The sequence below is a fragment of the Numida meleagris genome, chromosome 25 (genome assembly GCF_002078875.1).
Source record: "Numida meleagris isolate 19003 breed g44 Domestic line chromosome 25, NumMel1.0, whole genome shotgun sequence".
NCBI lineage: Eukaryota > Metazoa > Chordata > Aves > Galliformes > Numididae > Numida > Numida meleagris.
In genome coordinates, this window is record NC_034433.1 from 793,237 (window position 1) to 816,975 (window position 23,739).

A 23,739-nucleotide genomic window follows, 5' to 3' on the forward strand; every position below is an offset into this window, starting at 1 on the left:
AAATGGAAGGCTACACATGCTCAGAGTTCAAGAGAGACTGCACAAGTCCACAGAACAGAAATCCACGGCGGATTCACAGGGACGCAGAAGTCCACCTGGCTCAGGAATGCCTTGAGGCACAGTGGCTGCAGGCTGGGAAGATACTTGGGAGGGAAATCGTGCGCACTTGTCCTGTTCTTGTTCTTGCCTTAGGCATCTGTTTCTGCTACGGTTGAAGACAAAGCTGCAGGGACGCTTATCTAAAGTTTGTAACACGTTTATTCCAGTAATTATGAACCTTTTAAACTGTGTCAACAGGAAGCCCTTCAGCAGAGACAGATGGTTGTTCTAGGGCATCTTAGCAGGATGCTGCTAATGTGGTGAGGCAATGAAAAAGCCAAACAGAATCCTAAGAAGTGTCAGGTAAAATATCTGCAAGAGGCGGAATTACTGCCTCAATCCCTCCCAGGTTTTCAAATATGCTCTTACAGCGCACAGATCTCATTATGCACTTTAAAGAGAGACAGGCTGCATCCTTCAAGAACATTCCTGATGAACGTCACAGGTAGGACTTAAACTTCTCATACACACGTACAGACACCTAAGCACCTGCAGACGAATTTCATGAGTATAGAGAAAACTTTACACTGGTGAAACGTCCCCTCACTAAGACACTGTCCAAGCCACTTCTACCACTGACGGACAACTCACATGGACACACCTGACCAGCAAAGGGGAAACAGCAGAGCAGATGGGCTGCAGAAGTCTTGGGAAGGATCAGGATAAAGCAGGTCACCCCAGGCCACACATAGCACTCCTGGCCCCTGCTCTGGGCAGGGCAGTGAATCTCACTTCTGCATTACCAAGTCTTAGTGAAGTGACGCCTCTCCCTGGTACCAGAGGTCAGAATTAAATCTCACTTTTCAAATGAATGGATCTAAAGAATCAGCTTTCAGGATGCCGCTTTGAAGCTGCGGCGTCTTGCTTCAAAGAATCCTACCAAAAGGGACAGAGAATGCACAACACAAGTGTTCTGCATTTGTTCTAATGTTCTAAGTGGAAATGCCTCTGCTACCGCATAGGACGGATTTCAGATCAGATCTCCTTATCCATAGAGAAGCAGAAAGCCTACAGAACTTCTTTAGAGAAACCCTTCTCTGTCTAACCCTCACGTACTCAATCCCACCGCTGACTTGCCTTGCTTCTTCACTTGTTCCAGCAGCAGGTCCTTCATGGCCGCCTCCTCCGCGATGTCGGACGGGACTTCCCCCTCACTGTTCACAGCAGCCACATTGGCTCCATGACTAATTAAATACCTGTGTGAACGAGAGCCATGCCGACACGTTAGACCTCATGTGCAGGCTTCAGAGCCACTTACACAGCAAACCAAGCGGCAGAACAAAGTATACGACCTTCTCATTCCGGTTCCTTTACCAAATAAGTGGTTCACATTCTGCTCTAGAAAAGTTCACTGTTAAGTGCAAGGCTCCTGGTCAGTAGCTCTTGCAAATCACTTTTGCTTCCCTGTAGCTACTTCAGTGTCCCCAGTTCTTGCACTCATCTGAGAGGTGATGCCTTTAATCCAAGCGATCCTCAGTTTTTTCATTTGTTTCATTCAAAACCAATTAATGCCTCCTTCTACCCCTTACGTTTGCCAGTTCCTTGGCTCCAGTTATTCCAGCACCACAGGTCCCATATCTGGGCAACTCTCAGAACAACTTGGTGCACAAGAAGTACCAGTACCCTAAGCCTCACAAGCAGGGTAAGCATTGGTGCAGTTCACCTTCTAATGGCTTTATACTATGCAATGTACTTAACATTTGTGTTTCACACTAGCGTAGCTACGTACATGCGATCACACTAACATACATCTTGTATTTGTATATGACAGAATTATTTTCAGAGAAAGAAAACCCCAAACCCCTCTGAGGTAACAGCTCCAGTTTTGCAGGAGTTCCTCGCTGACACCTCTGTGCTCATCAGTGCCCACCAGCCCTCGTGCTTCTCTTCTGCTCAGTGTTATAGTGAAGTACCCAATGAATCCTAACTCATTCTAATGGGATCAGAGTAACAACCAGTTATAGGCTCCACCCCAGCAGTAACAAATTTTGGACTCAGTAAAAGAAGGAAAGCATCTTCTTTTTTTGATGCTGCTTCTAAACGCTGCATGAGCTTCAGAGCATCTCTGCACCCACTCCAAAGACGAGGATGTGCAAAGTGTTACCAATACCCATAATAGCCTGAAACTCACTCACTCTGCTATGTTCAGATAGCCACATGATGCCACCGCGTGCAGGGGGGTCCAGCCCTCGTTATCTTGCTGGTTCACGTTGGCTCCGTTTTCTACGAGGAACTTCACCATGTCCAGGTTCTCGTCTATACAGGCCTGAGGGAGAAAGGGGAGGAAGGGAAGAATTGAAGGAAAAAAAAAAAAGGCAATGATGTTAAATCACGTGAACAGCTTCCATTGGCAGCTGATTGGCAGCAGGCAGCTCCTGAGCTGACGTTCTCACACTTGGAAATGTAAGGCAGCACGGAGGCGTGAACTAAATTCATTTCAGAGCTTTCAAAACCAAACTGTAACTCAGTGAGTCTGTGCTGGACAGCCTCTACATCTACTCAGGCTTTGCACTTCTCACCAATGCACATCTCCCTCCTCTACCCAACATTTCTCTCCCTGGCGCGTGGCAATGCACCATGGAGTGCTAGATCTGCATTGGTTTCAGGTACGGCATCAAATCCCTCGGGGCAAAGCAAGCTGTGTGTCTGTTTAGATAACACTGCTCCCCCAGACATCAGGACAGGCAATGAAGGGAGTTCCCACTGGTGGTGGGGATGGGCAGAAGCAGCACAATTTCAAGCAGAGCAAGTAAAGCACGGCACCTGCACTCTGGATGGAGCCCTCTGCTGATACAGCTATAGCAAGAGCAGAATTTTATAAACATGACTGCCTAAAAAAAAAAATCAGAACATGAAATGGCACATATTGAGTACAACTTTGTTATTCAGCTGTGTTGATTCTCCTGACTATAACAAAGTACAACTTTCTCTGTTAGCACCACAGACCCAGCAAGCTATTGAACAGAACAACCCTTTATTAGCTGCTCTATTAACTGCAGAGCCGGAATTTACAGAGACCTGCGAGCTTTGAAGTTGCCAGAAGAAAACCCAGCTGGATTTTCAGGTCTCAGCAGTTCTGTAAGGTGGAATTCCTCCTTCCCCAGGTTCCTGGTTACAGCACGCGCCGCGCTGCGCTTGCAGGTCACTGGAGGCTGCTATTTAGGGATGAGCTGGCAACTTAACACGTGTCCAAGCACACGTGCCTCAGCTAAGGAGCACCAAGCATGACTGGGAGGCAAAAGGAGTCTGTGACCGCGTGCTCGGCTACGGGCAGGGACCTGGCTCCTCGCTACGAGGAAGGCAAGCCGCTCGGTCTCACGTCCTCCCAGCACCATGGTGCTCGGGCCCTTCCCGCAGCTCGGTGCGGGTGCATCCATCAGCCCCAGCAGCCACGTGGTGCTTCCAAACGCTGCATGACCTTCAGAGCATCTGAGGGCTCCGCTCAATGAGCAGCGCTCACTGGTCTCCATTTTCAGTACTTGCTAGGGGAGGGAAGGAGCATCTCTACGCAACCCCCCCCGAAGAAGCAATCCTGCACTATCTCACACAAATTACTCTTACCAATGAGTTATTCAGACCTTAACGTGGGCACATAACCATCACAAATAACTCTTGATTTAAAGCTAACACGTAGAAGCGCATCGCTCTGATAACGGCCAAGCCAAGTTCTCCGGGGCAGTGCTTTCTTTGGAGGACAACCACTTTCTGCCAACCAAGGAATGACACAGAACTTCATCTCCGTAGCTGCACAAAGCAGCGAGGCTGGCGCTTGGTGCCTTTGTGAAGGAGCCCAGCACGGCAGGGCTGCCCGCAGTCTGAGCACACAGCGCAGAGCAGCCTCCACAACTCCTTCCTCCTGGGAGCTTCACGTTTGTCGGACAGATAGAGCGTTCTATTTACGTTCTTTATCATTTAAACCACCCGAGCAGCTGCCGCCCACTACGCTCTTCAAGCCGCTATGTATTGGACTAAAAGAAAAATTATAAAAGAAATCTGTTTAGGTACATAAAAGTAAAACCCACGTCTTTAATTTACACTCGCTGTCGGCCACATTCTTCTGCTGGTGCCTTTCCTGCACGGTTCCTACGGAACGCACGCTGGGACCAGAAGGGATAATGGGATAAACCCCCACCTGTTCCCACAGCAAAATCCGCAGTAATGTGACTCGGCCCTGAGCAGCCACAGCGATGGCAGCGCGCTGTGACCCCCCCGTGCTGGCAGCAGCAGGGCCGCGCTCCAAGGACCCGCAGCGCTTTGTGTGCGGGACCTGCCGCCAAGGAAGCTGAGCACCAGGATGGATCAGCACACAGCACGGCAGAGATGGGCTCTTTAGCATCGAAGCAGAACCGGCCCCGCTCCACCCCTCTGCACCCATCATGCAACGCTGCTGATCACGTTATGCGATCGGCAAATATTGATTTTAGCATTAGCGGGCGACACACGAGAACTGGAGTGAGCGCAGGGCTGCGGAACCCCAGCAGTTCCCTGCTGCCCCGAGGCCGAGGGAGCAGCAGCAGGGACAAGCATCCCACGGCCCTGGCACGGCCTGCTTCACCTGCACTGCTCCTCAGCCGCACACCCCAAGAGAACGCTGCTCCACCGGACACACTAACAGCGCTGACACTAAGAGGACGGCGGGTGGGATGGAGGAAAGCGAGGAACGCCCAAAGGCCTCCTGAACTTGAAGAACTTCAGAAGAAGTGTATAAAGTGAGGGCAGAGGGAAGGGCAGCTTCCAGGGGCTGCGATGCATTCCTGTGCATACTGCTAAGTATCAACCAAGTAACACTCACACGTTTGCACGGAACCCACATACAGTAACAGTTTCTCAAGCAAAGCCACAGGGAAGAGGAATTCTCCCCATTCTGAAGTTCTCAGGGCACACGTCTGCACACCCAGCACGGGGAGCCCTGACTGCGGCTGCCAGCTCTGCAGCATGGATCTGCTGGGTGCTCCACCGAGCTACCTGCAAACACTGCCCATAGAGAGCCAGGGGCTGCTCGCCTTCTGCTTAAGCAAAGCAGGTTTCCTGAGGTTACTGAAGGAAGGAGAAGAGGACAGAGAGGAAGTAAAGCGGCCGATGTGTCCTCCTTTAAGTACTATTAATCCCCGAGCCTTAAATTTAGGAGAGTGGTAAGTTTAGTAACCGGAGAGGATCTATCGCTATGCAAAGTCCTCCTCTTTTATTTGATGCGGCGTTCCTCGGTACATGGTAAGAATAACTTACAGCAGACAGCAGCACCACAAAGCAGACCCCTGCCCCCCAGCCCCAAAAACGAGGAAAGAGAAGGAGCGCTGCCTTCTCGGCAGGGAGATATTTGATGTGAGGAACTCTCCTCCCCTATTCTGCTGCTGAAATTTGCTTTGCAGAAAAAAAAAAATATATATATAGGCTCATTTCTTTCAATTTTGGGCACTGCTAACCCTGAGCAGCCCTGGGACATGTGTATGAACTGCAGCTAGCACGCTAAGAGAGGCTAAGAGCAGGGTTAACCACAGAGCACGGCAGTTTTGTCTCTTTCCATTTTTAATTTCTACTTTCCCTTCTCGTCCTCTACCTGTAAGAGATACGACAGGCTCCAAGGGTGGGAGCACACAGGACTGTCCCTCCCTGCAGCCAGAGGCCCCGGCCCGGCTGATCTCCTGCCATTCTAGTACCTTCCTTGGCGCTGGGTTAGACCCAGGTGCTTCTGGAACAGCGCTCACGCATTCCAGCTCAAGCAGCCTTTGGTGCAAACTGCACCCAGAGCCCAGGATCACCACCGAGCCGCTCAGACAGAGCACACGGAGCCCAAAGCCCCGCGCCGTGGGCAGGCTGCCCTCCCCGCTCACACGTCCCTGCTGCCCCTGGCAGAGGACCAGCACGGAGCAGTTTTTCCATAGGGAGGAAGTGCTCAGTTTCTAAAATTTGCCGACGATGCGTTCTAGCTTCCCCCTCCTCGCTGACAGGTGTAGCCCTCCATGGACAGGGACGCTCACTGACATTTTTTTTTTTGCCACCACCAACACATTCTTCTTTAACGTATGAAGTTTACATTACAGTAACGAAAAGGGCCACCAGGAAACGTCCCAGAGCAGCTCTGCAAAGCTCTGCTTGCCTGGCAAGGCTTGTTCGACAGCCAGACACAATCCGATCTTTATCTTGAATGAAACCTCATTATTATAACATTGTTAGTGTCTGCTCCTTCCTCGCAGCACGCCGAACACACAAGCCTCGCCTGACTTGTGATGGATATCAGCAACGCAGCAGCTCTGAGCGCTGCCAAGGCTGGGGCTGCCTATCTCCTGGGCCTGCCTGCAGGGGAGATGGCAACACCAGGATTAAAAGGAGCCGGGTGGGCTGAGGCCCAGGCAGTCACAGCACCAGCGGCCCAGCTCACGCACATCGCCGCCTGGAAGCGGCACAACCCTACTCATTTTTTGGGGATGCCTCAAACTGAGCAAATCCTGCCCTGCTCTGGCGCAGCCTCAGCTCCAGTCCCAAGCGCGGGGCTGGGTGCCGTGCTGTAAGAAGGACATAGATGCTACAGAGAGCACCCGAAGGAGCACTGCCAAGGTGGGGAAGGGCCTGGCGGGCACGACAAGCAGCTGAGGGCACCACGCGTGGCCCCAGCAGCACGTTAACACCAGAACCAGCCCAGAGCCGTGGTTCTCAAGGAGAACAGTTCTCATCAGAGCACAGCGTGCACCTCAGCAGCTGTTACCTGCATGGCTTGGCAGCACCGTGCCCGCCAGCGCACCTAACGAGGATGGAGCCGGCTGAGAGCGCGCTGCATTTCTAAATGCAGCCCCGCTGAGTAAATATTTAGTTTACAAGCAGCATATTCCATCACCCAGTGTCATACGATCATGTAATAAAATAGCAGCAGTAAGCATACAAGAGCTTAGAATCAAAGTCAGCCAGGAAACCTGTAATAACTCCTGTGGTTTTAATTTGGGTGTGTTTAATTCTCTGGCGTTCCATCCTCCATTGTGCAGGATTTAAGAGAGAACTCAGGCATTTTCTTGAGGCAGAGGTAAGAGGCAGAAAGGGAAAAGACGACAGGGCTACTGCCTCAGCTTCTGTGCCGCGTGCCTCCACTATGAAGACATCAGTCCCGTGACAGAATCCTATCTTGGTAACTTCTGCTGCACAGAAGAGTGAAAATCTAATAATCCTGCTGTGTCACCTTCTCAGGTAACACTCCTCATGGCTCCTGCATAGAAGGCGTGCTTGGTAATGCCACTTGTCCCATGTAAATACAGCATGCAAACTGGCTGCTCAGACACACGCTGCCGTTACGCCGAGCACTCGGGCTGGCACAGCGGCACAGGCCGTGCTGCAGCTCTTCCCTAGTGCTCCAGTCTTTTCCTCGTCAGTCTCCCAGGAACACAGCAGCTCTGCCTGCACTAAATGCTGCTGTGACATCAGGTCGCCCCGTGAACTCACCTTAGTAATGCTTTAATCAGCTTCTCCTCCAACTGAGAAAGCAAGAGCTGCTACCGCCTCCAAAGCTCTTTACATGCCCAGCCCTCCCTCACGTGGGGGGGCTTCCTCTGTTCTGTCACCGATCCCAATTTCTGTCATTCTTAAGTCAAAGTATTAGCAAACACCTCGAGATTCTTCCATGTAACCCCACCTCCATGTACGGTATCATTACACCCATCTTCAGGGCCTTCCCCATAGCTAGACCCCTCAGAAAGCCGCTCTGCTCCTCCACTGCCTGCAGCCATTCCCCTCCAGCACTGACACCTCGCCGGCTTACACACTTTGCCTGCCCACACCTCCAGCTTTCTTCTCCTCAATTGTGTTTCTGTGCTGGAAACTCAGCCCAGGCTCAGTCGGATGGCAGAGGCTGCACCACCCACGAGCTATAAAAGATTCCGCATTAGATATGGGACAACAAAAGCGGGTTTTGTTCAGACTTCTTCCTAACATTACCAGCAGGATTATCTTGGACAATATCAGACAGAGCCACATCGTACTGAAACCCATTAAAAGGCTTTTTTCCACTAAATGAAGAGCTCGAGCATTCCTGCGGCGAACGCAGGCAGTGAGAAGAGCTGAACTCAAGGCCGCATGTTCTCTGCTCTCCATCTGAGACCCCCCCACAACAGCTTAACGAGGTTTAAATCCAGATTGCCGGCCCCACCTGCCCCAGCCATATGCTCCCGCACCTTCCCGTGCGCAAGATTTACTTCACCCGTATTTTCAAACCGTAAATCAGACTTCATGGAGCAGATAGAGCCCCAGGGCCGCCTGCCTCCCCGGGCCTGCAGCGCAGCACGCAGCGCAACGAGCCCAGCCTCTCCCCTAAGCACCCAGCGCCAGTCACAAGGGGAACCTCGAAGAACTGAGACTGAGCAGATCGCTCCTTAAGCTCAGCCTTAAGATGATTTCCTTCGCCACAGCCTTATGGCTGCGTGACTAATGCAACTGGAGCACCTTGAGCAGCTTTACAAATGGTTGGAGAGCTACTGCAAACCAGAGGAACGCATCGACGGCAGCGGCCATGAACCGCTAACACACCGCAATGGGGGAACAGCAGGTTGTTATGTCACGCTGTCACAACGCATAGCTCACAGCCAAAGAGATTAAATGACAAGACTTATGTTATATTCTCCTGATGTAATACACGAAACAAGGCCAGCCTGGAGCTGGAGGGAGTCAGCCGTCCCCTGAACGCAAAGGAAGAGTAAATACATGATGTCAACGTCCAGCGCAAACAGGCAGCGCTCCACGAAGGACGGCGAGCGCGATGACAGCTGAACAGCATCAGGGTTAAATCCGGGAACACCGAGAGAGGAGCTCACCGAAAACAAAGAGAAAAGCGCTCCCGAAATAGCCTCGCAACTGTCACCACTAGCAACTGCCAGCACCCAGAGGTACGACCTTGCCTTCGCGCCTCGCGAGCACGGCCCTGCGCTTCGGGGGGCTTTTGTCAGAACTACCAAGATTTCCCCTTCCACGCCATCCTGTCCCCGTGCAGCTCGGCCTGCGAGCCTGAGAAACACCACAGCTGCTGCTGCTGCTGACCAGGCAGCTCTGTGCCTCCCGCCTCTCTCAGCCGCTGCCATGTCCTGCGCAGGCGCTGCCGGGCCAGGAACTCGGCTTTCAAGTCTTTCTCCCAGAGCCCCGTGCAAGGCTCATTCTGAACCAACCGGACTGGAAGCAGCAGAAAGAGGCGGCTTCGGTTCTAAAAAACAGGGAAAAGGGAGAGAGACAAAATGAGAGGACATCGTTCATTTTCTCCTCCGATCAATTAGCGACGTTGCTTTTTTTTTTTTTTTTTTTTTAAGCAGCAGTTGAGTCATACTTCTCATGCGAGCAGGAAAAGAGAGATGGATTATGGCAGATTTTCCCATTAGAAAGAAAACAAAACCCAACACGTAGGAGCACTCGGCAGTATGCACGCCAGTCATCAAAAGAAGCTAACAACAAATCTCTTTCAACGATTAGCACAACAAAAACCCACGAGAGCACAAGGGAGAAGAGGGATACGTGCAAAGGCATAATCACTGCTCAAACGTAGTGTTTTCAAGATGAAATAGCAGCACAAAATGCCCAGTGGAGAACTGCTCTGAGCAGGAGCCACGTTTTGGAACTCTCCACACCTTTACACACACTCCGGGGACAACTTATTGCAGAGGAGGCAGACGCGAGCATCCACCGCACTGGACTACCGATGGCTTAGCTGAACGCCTGTAAAATTCTTGGCAATTATCGGGGACTGGTGTTTTAGCTGTGCAGCAATGGCACTGCCCTGAGCACGGAAGCACACGGGTCGCTCTGCTGCTGCCCGGTGCATTATCTGCTCCCCGCGGGGCGGCCCTCGCATGCCGCAGCTTCCAGCACTGCCTTCTTTAGGCAGCAGGAGCCATCGCTGCGAAGAAAGGGAAGGTGAACGCTAACGGGGCTGGGCAGCGAGCTGTTCCAACGGCTCCGCGTCCACCGCTGCCTGGGAGGGCACGGGCACACAGCACTGCCGGCCTCCCTGCCCCTCGCTCAGCACTGAGCTGCACCCAGCCAGCTCAGCGACAGCCGAGCAACACGAGTGCTCCGCTGCGCACGGAGCCGCCGGGATCAGCCCTCGTTCCTCGCTACCTGCGCTCCCGCTGCTGCTCCTCCCATTGCACGGGACCCGGCCCCACGATGCTCCGCTGCCACCGCCGCTCTTTAAAACCCCACCCAGAGCATCGTTTTATTCTCTTTCCACCGTCCCCATCTCCCTGCTTCCAACGTGATTTTAACGCCCGCTCTTTCGACAGCAGTTGCAGGGTGATACTCCATACCATCCGAGAAGAGCCTGAAGCGAGTCCAGCGCTTGATCAAGTGCCAGCGCTAAAAATAAAGTCTTTCTGTCACTGAAAAGCAGGGGCTGCCAGTTTCCTACTGGTGCAGAGCAGCATTAGCATTTCAAGTCACACCAGTTCAGCCGTTCTGACCACTGAGTGTGTCACTGCTCCCCACTCAGCCTGCGCTCGCCGGCACTGGATCAAGACATGAAACACAAAATCCTGCCCTTCAATTAAGGCTGTTTTAGTACCCGACTGAAATAGCTACATTTCGTAATTAAAAAGCTCGCAACAGTTTCACTTCCGTGCGGAAAAAGGACATTTATTTACCATAGGTTTACTGAGCAAGAGAACGCTCTGCTGAGTTATTCTTCAGCTCTGAGGGTGCTGCACCAGTGCTAACGCTGCACCCATTCAACCCAGCTCCTACAACGCCAGCAACGCAGTTCCCAGGCCTGCTCCTACCACAGGCACGGAACAACAGCTCCAAAAGGCTTTAACATCAGCTTGGCAGACCGAAGGGAACCGAACAGCCCTGCTGGGAAAGGACCCACGCCGAGTCCAGCTCCTGGCTCCGCACGTGACCACCCAAAATTCAAGCCCTATTCCTGAGAGCATCAGTGCTCCTTGAGCTCTGGCAGCTTGTGGCTGTGCCCACTGCCTTGGGGAGCCTATAAAAAGAGAAGGTGGCAAAGGAAACCACCTGCAGAATAAAGGCTGTACAGAGGGACAAGTGCTGCGGAATGCTGGCTCTTGGTGAGATCCTTGCATGCTTTCACAGAGTGACCGAGCACTGTAAGCGCATGGGGAAGCTGCCATTAATGAGTTTTTGAGACTCATCGAGAACTGTGATCAAAGAAACTGACCTGATCCAAGCTTTTACGTTTTCCATAAGTGAAATGGACACTGGTTACTTGCTCCAGTGCCATGCAGATGCCCTGCGTGGTTCAGATAGCAGCAGCCCAGTACAACTCAAGTGCTCCGTCAGGACTTCTAAGTGTCACACAGCCCTGGAGAGCTAATGCCAAAAAAGGACACAGACAGAAAAGGGTAAAGCAATAAAGAAAGGGCAGGAGTGCGGGGCAAGCAAGCTCTCCACCTCCAGAACTATTTGCAGAAGCAGCAGCCAAGCAGTAGCTGGGCCAACAGGTGAACCACACCAGTTACTCACCCTTCAAGTAAAACAAACCCAGGTGGAAGTCCAGCTAGAGGATGGCCATGTCTGCCTTTATTGCACGGCGTCATCCGTGCAACAGGCTGCGCCGCAGGAGGGAGGCACAGGCACGTGCACTGTGCAGGCAGCAGGCAAACCTCATGCTAAGTGCCACGATGTGGATGGTAAACATTTAGGAGAGTGCAAGGCCTGCTGCCAGAGCCATGAAACAACCTCACCTCTGGGCAGCTCTCCCCATTTCTGCTGAAGAGGGGAAGCAAGAGCGTCACACAGGACTTGGGGGTACCACCGAGCAGCCCCAGCTCAGAGCCAGCTGTGAAGGAGGAGCAGCAGCTCACCGGGGAGGCACTGAAGTTGCAGAAAGAATCCTACAGATGCGTTCTTCCCAGCTCAGTAATGTCTTAGCTTGGGTAGGCTGGATGAGCGGGATGTGCCTCGCTGCACGGCTGAGGAATGGCCAGGAGGGTTCACAAGGAAGCGAGGGAACTCCCAGGATAGAGAGAGATCTTATCAAAACCCCACGGAACCAAGCTGCTGGCCCTTACATTAGCAGATGGCATAGTGCAGAATAACAAACACATGGGTAGTTGTGCTATTTTGGAAGAGAGCACCAAGGCTTTTACAAAGGGAAGTCATAAGATATACAAAAACCCATTGGAGCTCCTCAGAGGCAAATGAGCATGAAGGCAAACCAACCTGCTCCTCACCAGCCCCTCCCCGAGGCTCCTGGAGACACCAGGTTGCATGGGTAAGAGGGAAGGCCCCTGCAGGACTGGAAATATCTGCACAGCAGGGAGGGCCATGAAGAACACACAGTGGATTTTCTTCCCAGCAAACCTCTCCTGAGCTCTGTGCTGCCCGATGTGTCAAACAAAGGATCCGGAAGATGAGGTGACTAGTGAGGTGATAAAGTCTGCTGCTGAAACTATTCAGGAGAGGGAAGAAAAAGATGAATCTTACAATGCTGGGTGACTGCTGAGAAGATGACAGATGAAATTCAATGTGGGTAACTGCAAAGTGAATCATAGGCAAAAAAATACGCCTAATGCTGTGCAACAAAATGAAAGGCTTTGAGCTTATGACTGCCATTCAGGAACAAGCTCTTAGGATTATAACAAATAACTGTAGGAAAACATCAGCTCCGGGCTCAGAAAGCAAAGAGAATTTTAGAAATTGCCTGGAAAGGAACAAAACCAGAAAACATCATTAGGCCTCTATACAAATAGATGCACACTGAGCTTTCAGTACCCTGAAAAATGCTAGCCCACTCCAATTGAAAAAGATACAACAGCCATGAAGCGGACACGAAGCAGAAGCTGTATATCAGAAGGAAAAAGCCACCAGACAACTCTCCCCCTCCTCCAAAAACACTGCTCACGGATCTAGGCGGCATCACAAACATGGTGCGTTCTGCTTGCAGGGCACTGAAGAAACTCCCAGAGCTTTGGAGAAAGGCTGCCGAAAGAATTCAGAACCATGGGAAGGGGGCAATCCCAGCGGGGCTGGACAGGGCAGGATGCCCGCTCTGCAGCTGTACCAGGAGCACTGTGCCCTGCCCTGGAAAGCACAGGGCGGATTTAGGAGACATCAGCTGGCTGGGAAGGTTGATTAGAAGCAGCTTTACTGCAGCGGTTGAGGATAACAAAGTATTCCAGTACTGGGAGGACTGCCCTGAAAGGGAAAGCAGTGGCTCCTCCTTCACAGTCCCAGAGAAGAACAATGAATTCAGTTTTGTTTCCAGAAAAGTGGGATATGGTCAAACACCAAGAAGCATTTCCAAAGTGCCCAGCTTGCCTGGCGCGGGAGCGGGCGTCCAGGGGAGATGCAGATGTGCACTTCTTGGCGATGTGTAGGAATGGATTAATGAAGTACCCTCTGCAGACAGCTCCGATGAACCCGACTGCGCCTTGGTGCAGAGGTCGGGAGCAGAAGGTCTTCTCTGATCTCTTCCAGCCACACATCCACAGCTCTACCACTGCCACACATCGCCCTTAGCACCGAGGCAGAGCGGAGGGCCAAGAATGACCAAGACCACGCAGAGAGAGGGATGCAGCTTTCAGCATCACACTACACAGCAAGGACTGCCAGAGCACCACTCAAGAAGCCAAGGGATTAGAGAACAGCTCGAACAGACAGGAGAAGGGAAGAGCGAGCCCAGTCATGGCAGCAAGACCACGGCCAACACCACGCTGTCAGCTGCGCCAATAGGCAGCCCCGGGGCTTCAGAACTGCGAGGCTTCCACCACCCCAGCACTGCCACGGGAGAGAGAACTCTGGAATCATGTTATGTTAGAGCATCCTGCTCTCCCCAGTGCAGCAGCGCTCGGTTTGGATGAGGCCTTGGTTTGGAAGCCAGTCGCACAATTTGCAGGAAGCCGGCTGGAATGCCAGCACACGGAGCCACTGCCAATGACCACAATCAATTCTTTGTTCCTCGGTCGCTTTCTGCAACACTGAATAATGTTCTTAAAGATTAAGAGCACCTCAACTAAATGGAAAAGAATGGAATTTGTGTATCGATGGAGCCGTAGACTGAAGAGAAGCCAAAACTGGAAATAGCCATAAGACAATATTTGGCCATAAGCACTGGGCTCTTTCTATAGCCGCTATTAATAAGGGATCAAAAATAACTCATGCAATATGCTCTGGAGCTTAAACCCTGGCTCTGCTGGCACACAGGCTGGCGCAGCCCTGAAGTCTCCCAACAAGAGGCAGACGAATGTTCCACTTATCTTTTTCAGTGCGAGGGAATGCTTGTTCAGAATAACTCGAGCGATATCAATTTAAAAGACAAACCACTTCGAGCCACGAAGGTCACGTTCTGCTTGTCAGCCACCCAGCACAGACAAGAAAAGCCACTACAAACTGCAAAGCTGAAATACATCCTTTGCAAGAATACTTCAACGCTGTGCTCGGCCAGATGCATTAGTTCAGGATTCGGTAAGCTAGGAATAGAAAAAGGGTCCAAAAATCATGCATCGCCGAGGTAATATCCCATACACACTCATATTTATTGCTTAGGGGACACTGAGAAACACGACCTTCATGCTGCTGCAGCAAACTACCCGCAAATTCAATAAGATTCCTATTAAATACGAAGCATTATTTCTCATGACTTGCACAATGCAATAATACTCGGCTGTTGAAAAATCACCGAGTTTTAATTTTAAAGCTTTACAACTTCAACATTCAGGAAGATACTGGGCCATATCAAATCTGTCCGACCTTATTTCTCTTCTCGACTTTTCTGCAATAAATGCCTCCTGAATTGTTCTTTACAACACACGGGGGATTTTCCTGCCACACCACCGCAGCGCCCGGCCACGTGCTGCTTAGAGCCTGGGGCAGAACAGACACCCACCTCGATTCCTCCAAGCAGCTGCTGAATGTATCTAAGCTCCTGGCACTCAGTGTCTGTCACGCTCCCTGTGTGTATGATGGGACAGGGGCATGGGGCACCTGAGACGTGGTCTCCAAAGGTGCCCATAGCAGGTGAATTGCCAGATCTGGGTGACAGCAACATTTAGAATATCGGGCTCAAAAGGGGAGCTCCTGTACGAAGCGCAGCCGGTTGGTGACTTGATTAGCTGCAGTTACCTGCGGGATCCCTGCGCTGGCTGCAGAGACCTGCCCTGTTTGCAGGGACGAGCAGCAGGCACAACAGCTGCTCTCGTAAACTACCAAGAGGACCATCAGGAAGAGGCTCTGACACACAGCATTGGCTTTCTGCTTCTCAAGCATCACTGAAACAATAATTATGAGCACAACTTTTACCTTCTGAAGCTTGCACACGGTGAGCAGGTGCCCCACAAGCTAAGGCAGCGGATGAGGATACCAGCAGGCAGCCAGCACAGCTGCCCCGGAGCAGCACGGAGCTCAACCTGCTTCCAAAGAACAATGAAGTCCAAAGCAAGACAAGAACTGAAAGCACACATCATTTACTGGTGATAAAACCGGCTTTAAAGGCTTAACCTACGTACCACCTCCTCTGGAAGAAGGCCAGCAGCACTTGCTAACCCTCTCTAGACAGAGCTATTTGAGTTCAGTATTCATAAGCCTGCTTGAGATGATTGCTGTAGACTGCTTAAAACCCACCTCTTTTATCAGAAAATGCCGACGTGCTGATATGCATAACGTAGCATTCTGCACTTGCTATCACTCTGTTCTGAAAGCGCCTTTGCCACAGTAATCATTTTTGCTAACAGCAATGTTGTATTAATGCAACACGCGCACCCACCTACAGCACAAACACCATTTGTAAGGCTCATCTAAAGACCCCAGCACAGGCTTGAAGCTCGCTTCTGCTGGCATGGTCACATCACTTTACAAAACACGAATCAAAGAAATCCAGCTCTCCACAAGTGTGTGGTGCTGGCAGTGAGTGCTGTGGGGCTCAGGGTGCTCCCCTTCCAGGGGCTGGGGGCTGTGCTGTACAGCCAGCCTGCTCAGAGCGGGCCGTTATCCAGACAGGGAACTGCCTGTGCTGGGGAACACTGCCTTGCTTACAAAAAACAGAGAGCTAACAGGACAGCAAAACGGCCTTTTAGATACAAACATAAAATGTTCAGTCCTTCAAAGCCTCAGCAGTGCTTCCCTGAGTACTCTGAGGATTTCTGTTGGCAGGATCTCTGGTAGTGCTACGACCTGGAGCACCGCCTCACCTATACCCAGACCATTAAAGCCAGCCCCATTACGCGCAGCCTGCTGGGTCAGAGTTCAGCTTCCCCAGCAATTTCCCAGGGAAGAAATCCCTATTAACACGCCTTGCGCCAAGCATCAATCTGCCATTCGAGACCCATCATGAGTAATAGCACTGGATAAAGCTGATGCTTATACAAATTCAAATCCTGGAAGAAGAGAAGCCCTGTGTCATGCTTTGACCTCAGAAGAACAGCTGCAGCGGTACTGCGCGATGCGTCCACCCAGGAGACAAAGCAGTCGGGCCCCACCAGCTCCAAGCTGCCTGGAATCCCCTCGGTCGTGGTGCTGTATTTACCAGCCCCAGCAAAGCATACATAAGCCAGGTTAGATGGGCAGAGGCCACACACAGCAGCATCAGCTCATGGATGCTCTGCTGATTCTGCCTTGCAACGCCAGCGGTCGTGTTCACACACGGCCTGGCAGGACCTTGTCCGTAGGTTGCCATCATAGCTTTCAGATGTAGAAAGCAGAAAGCTTTGTAACCAAATAGTGTTAACTGCCTAAGACAGCAAGGAACGACACATTATAAATAGGAGGTGGCTTCAGACAGATTCCAGAAATGGATGGTGAGCAGCCACTGTGGCAAATCAATGCTCCAGCGCCGAGCAGCAGAGAGGGGCCAGCTTGAGCTCTACCCTGAAAAGGCAGTGACACATAAAAGGCGAATGGCAGGTGGTCACCCCGCATTCTGTACATTTCACAAAGATTTATGGGCAAGGCTGAATGCTGGAAAAGCAATGCTGAAATGGCCGGTGTCCCTCTGCAAGGTCAGCTTGTTGCATTATGGAAACATTCCTAGGGAGACCTACAAGTGAAGACTGCCCTGGTTTGTTCAGTTACAGGAAAGAAGCTTCCAAGAAAAAACAGCGTGCCAAAAAATAAAACCCAACCAAAAACCACCAGGAAAGAAACCACAGCATTCATCCTTTGGGAAGGATTGTTTTTCAGATGAATAAGGACCGTATCGGAGCGGGAAGGAGACCGACCTTCCAAAGAATTTAACAAGAGCGGAGTGAGGCGTATTTTCCAAAACACTCTTCATTTTTAACTACTGTACATGATAATTAGTGCTGTCATGAGAAGCCGTGTAGGTGTCTGAATCAAGGATTCTGATGTCCCCGTTTTCAGCAGCTTGAGATGAAGGCAGAGGCCTGGCTCCTGCACACAGCAGCACTGGGACCGGCCGCGCTCCCCTGGCACCTAGGGAGGTTACAGGAAACAAGACAGGGCCCCACGAGCTGCAAAGCTCTTCCTACACCCATCCGTGCTGAAGAGAGCCCCGAATAAAACCCCACCAAACGGCCCCGCTCAGCTCTTCGCAGCCCAACGAGGCACAGCGAACGTCTCCGAGCTGCTCGCACCTTCCGGCGCCGCGCGGATCAGTTTGCTGCAGCCCAATAAAGGAGATGGCAGGGACAGCTGTTGCACCTCCCCTCAGGACGGCTGAAAATAAACTGCAGACTCAGACCCCGGGATTTATACCGGGCACCTTCACCGCGCTCGGGCCGTGCCATTGCCGCTAGGTCAGACAGTTCAGCTCGCTCACGGTGGAGAGCCTGCAGCTTGGGGGGGGCTGCAGCTCCGTCCATCCCAGCCCTGTGCAGAAACACCATTTGTTAACAAGCAGAGCAGACAGCTCCAAGCACTTAATGCCCCCTGCTCACATTCGTATTTGGGAGTTAGAAATAAAAAACCCTCTATTTATACAACCACTTACGCAGTATTCCCTTCTCCCAACCATCTTAGAAATATTGCTGTAATACGCACAGCCTGACATGTCTTTTTGACTTACAGTATATAATACTCCTCATTTGAGAGCCAGCATACCAGCCCCAGAGTCTTATATTTTAATATTAGCCAGTTATTATCTCAGTATATTACAGCACAGCACAGTTAAGATGTCTCACGAGTCCCATAGCACCTAATCTGAATTCAAAGTCTCTATACCTGTTGGCAACAGCTCCCAGCCCCTAACACTCACCATTAAAATATGCAAGAGGCGTTATAAATCGCAATGGTAATACCAGGATGCTGCTATGTCCACCTAGTTACAGCAGAGTGCTGCACATAAACACCATCCTTCACATTTCAGTGGGTTTCAGCCACGCTAACACGAGCTGCAGGACACGAGCCCGGGGCAGCAGCCCTTTCCAGGCCCTGCACTCACAGCCCACTCCTGTATTTTTGCTGAGCCAGCTCTCAATCTTATCAAACAATGTTGATTCAGACGAATACGCAGCATTAATGACGCGTCTCCATCTCTAATGCAGGCTCGAGGATCTCATTTGTCAAAGTCAGAAAGCTCCTGGTACCTACGACACAGAACAAGTTTTCCCCCCCATCCTTGGCTTCTCAGACGGGAGCGGAGCTGTGCACGGCGCAGCAGCAGCGCTGCGGACACGAGGAGCTTCCCCTGCTCAGCACTAAGGGACCGGGCGCATCGCTTCTGCTCGCTGCCACGTGGGAAACTGCAGCTGAAACCTCTGCCAGCAAACTTGTTCACTGCTCGTGGAAGGATCAGAGCTCGACAATCTTATCTCTGCGTGGGTAAATAGAGGCCGAGGAAGGAAACAGTGAAGATGCACGTTTCCCACCAGAAATACCCACCTACCCACCACAGCACGGTGAGTTTCCTCCCAGCACCCAGCAGCTGAGCACTGCTGCAGACGGCTGCGGTTTGCAGGAGCCCAACCAACCAGCAGAGAAACTGCCCTGAACCAAACCAAAACAAAGGGAGACCTTCCCCGAGCGCTGCAGAGAGCAGCAGCTCCAACTCATTTCACTTCAAGGTTAGTTTGTTTAGTCTAGAGTTAATTGCGCCCACTGAGGAGGTTGTTTTGAAACAGGGACGCAAAGGACAGACAGCGGAATGAATCCACGGGGACAAAACACCAAGCCAGAAGAGGGACTGAGCGAGCCAGAAGCAAGAGAACAAAGGCATCAGGTTGGTGAAACAGCACTTCAGGTTGGATCTGGGTTTGTCTGACACGTTCGTGCTGTATGCCAGCGTCCGAGCTTCCTCACTGCAGGCAGAGGACGTTCTGCTGCTCTCCCATTTATATGGGAAGGCTGAAGTAACACACTGCAGTTTCCCTATCAATAAACCCGGCTCCTGACAGCGTCAGATTTCAGATTGAAGAGCAATATTACGTACAGCACAGACTGCAATTTCTACTTTCATGAACAGAAGCAAATCTTTGGAAAGAAACTCTGCAGAGCGCAGTGGAAGAGGTCTGGCTGTCCCCAGATAACCTTCTCTTCTAAGGATTAATGTATTTTTAGACAACGCAGCCTCCCAGTTTTATAAAACATAGCCTGATGTATGGCACCACTGCCCTCAGTGCAAACACCTGAAGCTGAGTTACCTTGAGGAACAGCTGTGACGCCCCGAACACATGTAAGAAATAACAGGAAGGTCTTTTCCAGCCTAGGTCATTCTGTGACGGAGTGCTCACGTCACTCACTGCACGTTGTGCTACAACACTCTCACTCCAAGGCACAAGCTGGCTTTTACCTCTCGGTGACAAACTCCTCCCAGGACCTGCTGCTGTGTGAGTGCTCTGGGTAAGGAGCCACTGCCCTTCTGGCAGCAATGCTGGCTCTATCTCAGTCATCCTGCAGAGAAACCCACTCTGCATCAGCCACCACTGCAGCTCCTACAGGGCAGCGAGCAAACCTCTGCTCCACGGGCCATCTCAGCTGGAAAGCCAGCAGCCCCACAACCCACCTCTGGGCTTTTTGGCCAGCAACCGCGTTACCTTGCACTTCCCTAGGACTACACCTATGTTTGAAAGTAAATAAAAGGCCAAATTTGCTTAACAGCAATCCACAGTTGGCTGCCTTTTGTTGATGTAGACACTGCTTTAGTAAGCTCTGCAGAGCAACCAGACATGCTCACAGCTTTACAGCTCTGACTCAGGAACAGGAATAGGTTAACATGGGGCTGCCAGCGAGGCTCCAGTCCCAGCTGAGGCAGAATCCCTGTGCAAAGCACCTAACTTCTCACGAAGCAGCTTCTGAATGACGAGTGTTGTCCAGCTCCTGAAAACTCAACCAGAAGCAAGCGTGGGCTACTTCAGTGCTCCAGTAAATGACAGACCTGGGAGCTGCTTCATGAGCAATTCAGTTCCTCTTGGAAAATGCAAGAGGAAAACAACCGGTACATCATCAAAGGGCAGATGAAGGATAAACAATCTTTTATGTTGTCATCCTCTCTGAAGGAGACCTTCAAGTCAGAAAAGCATTGCCTACTACGTTTGGCGATGACTCCCCATCTGAAAGCCTCATAATATTTTCCCCCTTCAGATTTAATTGTCATACATTTAGGTTTCGGTTCCATCTGCCATCAGGAGGCAGAAAGCATTCCGTGTCAGCATTCACACACACCACATTGCAACTGCAGCCAGCGTTCTGCTTCACCTGACAGTGCTGCTCTGCCTGTTGATTTCCAAACACTCTCACACTCGGCCGACATCTCCCTTTCCATTCTGCATTCAACAGGAATGCATCACCATACACCATATTCAATAAACTACGTTAAATCCAGAAGGCACTGAGCTGAAGATGGAAGCGCAGCCGGTGCCAGACTGCGGATGACAGAGATGGATCTGTCCTTCAGTCCAGGCTCACGCTGCACCCGATGCTTCCCAAGAGGATGACAACAAGCTGGTGGTTGAGAAACACCACTTGAATTCAGAAGTTTATTTTCAAAACACGGCTTCACAGCTATAAAAAGCAAACATGGCAAGGGAGCACACAACTGTTGTTAGTCATGGTGGCCCAGATACTGCAGAAAACATGATTTACCTTTGTCAAAAGCCACACAGTATTCGGGGCCACTGCGCGCCTCAAACAAACCAACCCCATCTGCAAGATCAGGATTCTGTTTGGGAGCAGCCGATGCCGAGTCTGACAAATTAAGACAATTGACTTCGTTAAGCTTTCCATTACCTAAAAAGACATGCACTCGTACAGAGCAAGCCTCACTAAGTTCTTTAAGCAAAGAAGAAAAGATTACCCGCCCTCTCCTTCAGCAAAGCAAACTCCTTCTGGTACACAGGACCTCTTTGCTCTCTGTGCAGCTGTTGGGTTTCACCAATATTAAACCAAAGGCAGTGGTCACTGTCACTGCTCCACGTTGCATAATGCTGGGAGAAGATATTAAGAAAATCCTCCTATGCAATGCATTTAGTTTGTCAACTGATTTCAGGTCACGCTCTTCCGCAGGTAGAATTCCCCATATAAGGTGGGATCGAACACGTTTTGGACATGTAACAAAGTGACAACAAACATTTTCATCCAATGCAGGGTTACAGCATCAAGATACAGACATGCAGAACCTGGAACCAAACAGGGCTTGTCCCCTTCGGGCGGGCAAAACCTCTCTTCAGCCACACATCGCTTCAGCACTGCCTACAACACACAGGTGAGAGAAGGTCAACGGGACGTGGGAACAAAGTTTATACAAAATAGAAAAGAAAAACCAACTTCTTCCCTGTAAGGCGCTGGAAGAAGCAACTCCAGCAAGAGCCCGTCTCTCAGGGTTAGCATCTGCTTGACATCTCACTCATCTGAAGGCTTTGCAGAGCACCAGGGCCCAGGTGCTGCCGTTACCTGATAGCTGCTAAGACACAAATTCTTTCCACGTACAGAATTGTATTTGCGGTCCGCCTGGCGATTACCGCTTGCCGTGCACTCAAGAAATGTGACCTTGCAGCAATAATTACCCATTGATCAATGTCTGAGGGATCTAATGCACTCTGCGATACGCTCGTGGCCGGGCGTCCCGTGACGCACAGCAGCGATACGCTGCTGACGCCGACGCTTCCGAGCAGACCCCGCCGCAGCTTTGGCAGCAAAACCCCCATGAGGTCACCCCAGCTCCCCCGCTTCCACCCACCCACGGTTCATCCCTGTTTCAATGACCTTCCATTACTGGCTCTGACACCAGTACATTTACTTAATGACGCGATAATATCTGTACAGTACTGGAGAGCGGACTGGGAGCTCCTGCGTTGTTTGCTTATTCTCGGAGCTCAAGAGGAATATGAAGAAATATCCCTGCCCCGGTTCACTGACAGCCATGGGCAGGTGAGCTCGTGACCGAGCTTTTAAATGTCCCCAGTGTTTCAGTTTACTAATACCAGCCAAGCAAAAAAGAAAGCAGTAATTGAGTTGATTAGGTTATTTGCGCTACTAAAGCTTTGGTGCCTACAGAGACGTTATTTCCAGATGTTATTCCCAGGCTGTGCTTTCCCCATCCCATAGCTACACTGCACGCTCAATCTACCAGACATCGAGCTAACCAAGTTTCCTTCCCGGCCCGGAGCCAAACCAGATTGATCCCATGGACCAGATGCCGCGCTCTGGGAAGCTGATTTCAACAGGTTGCCCAGAGCTGTGGGTGCCCCATCTCCGGAGCCATTCAAGGCCAGGTTGGACGGGGCCCTGTGCAGCCCAACCCCGGGGCTGGCAGCCCTGCCCACAGCGGGGGGTTGGAACCAGATGACCTTTAAGGTCCCCTCCAACCAAAGCCATTCCATGATTCTACAATCTCACATGCCCCGCTACGTTCTGCATCAGCCCTCCATCCCGGCAGGTTTCCCAGCACCGAGGGGCAGCCGCACGCTCCCCTCCACTCCCATTAATTCACACGACAGACAACACACGGCACGCGTTTTTCTGCAGAACAGCGAAGCCTTGTCTGCAGCCGACTTCCATGGGGTCCCGAGCACGTCCGTGTGCACGTTCACGGGACTCGGGCCGCTCACTCGGGCGCAGGCACCTTCTGCCCTCAGCCAAGGTTTCCACCGGGGCCGTGCGGGGCTTTCAGGGCACCGCAGAGACACAACCGCGGCTCCCCGCGCTCCGCTGAGCTCCGTACGCTCCCGTTTCACCAGGCCCCGCAAATGAAGGCAGAATTTCCCCAAGCGGCACGAATCGCGCTGCCCCGCGCGCAGCCCGCAGCGCAGCGCTGCATCCCGCCCGCGAAGCCCCGCGCCCCGCAGCCGCCCGGCACCCCGAGCCGCGCTCCCTCCGGGCCGGTCCCGGCCCCGGCCGCGCTCGGAAGGCGCAGAGCGAGGCGGGCGGGCAGCGCTCCGCGTACAAACAGCGCCCGTGCGCGGCTCGGCCGCCCCGCGGAGCCCCGTCCCGCCGGTACCTGGTGCAGCGCTGTCAGCCCGTCCACGTTGGTGGTGTCGATGCGGGCGCCGCGGCCCAGCAGCCGCTTCACCTCCTCGGTGTCGCCGCTGGAGCAGGCGGCCAGGAACACGGCGCCCTCCTCGAAGCGGACGCGGGACCCCCCGGCCCCCCGGTGCCGCCCGCGGCCGCCCCCCGCCGCCACCGGCTCCTGCTCGGTCAGGGAGCCCTTCCAGCGCCGCAGCTGCTCGGCCCGCCGCAGCCGCGCCGACTCGGCCCGCTTCCCGCCCAGGTGCTCCGGCTCCGACATCGCCGCCGCCGCACTGAGGCGCAGGGAGCGGCGCGGTGCCTCAG

The 23,739-nt window shown here is 52.2% G+C and overlaps 1 protein-coding gene across 7 annotated transcripts in view; it reads right to left on the reverse strand.

Annotated features, from left to right (window-relative positions):
* Positions 1–23,733, reverse strand: part of PPP1R12B (protein phosphatase 1 regulatory subunit 12B) — a 91,161-nt gene extending 67,428 nt beyond the window's left edge. For 6 of the 7 annotated variants that reach the window (XM_021377541.1, XM_021377537.1, XM_021377536.1 and 3 more), the window contains exons 1-3: positions 23,408–23,733; positions 2,235–2,365; positions 1,177–1,295 (exon numbers count right to left, since the gene is read on the reverse strand). In XM_021377541.1, the coding sequence (XP_021233216.1) occupies positions 1,177–1,295; positions 2,235–2,365; positions 23,408–23,695 (538 nt within the window). In that variant the 5' untranslated portion in view covers positions 23,696–23,733. Of the gene's footprint in view, positions 1–1,176; positions 1,296–2,234; positions 2,366–3,117; positions 5,432–23,407 lie in introns of those variants that run through there. The other variant, XM_021377540.1, reaches the window with a different exon arrangement.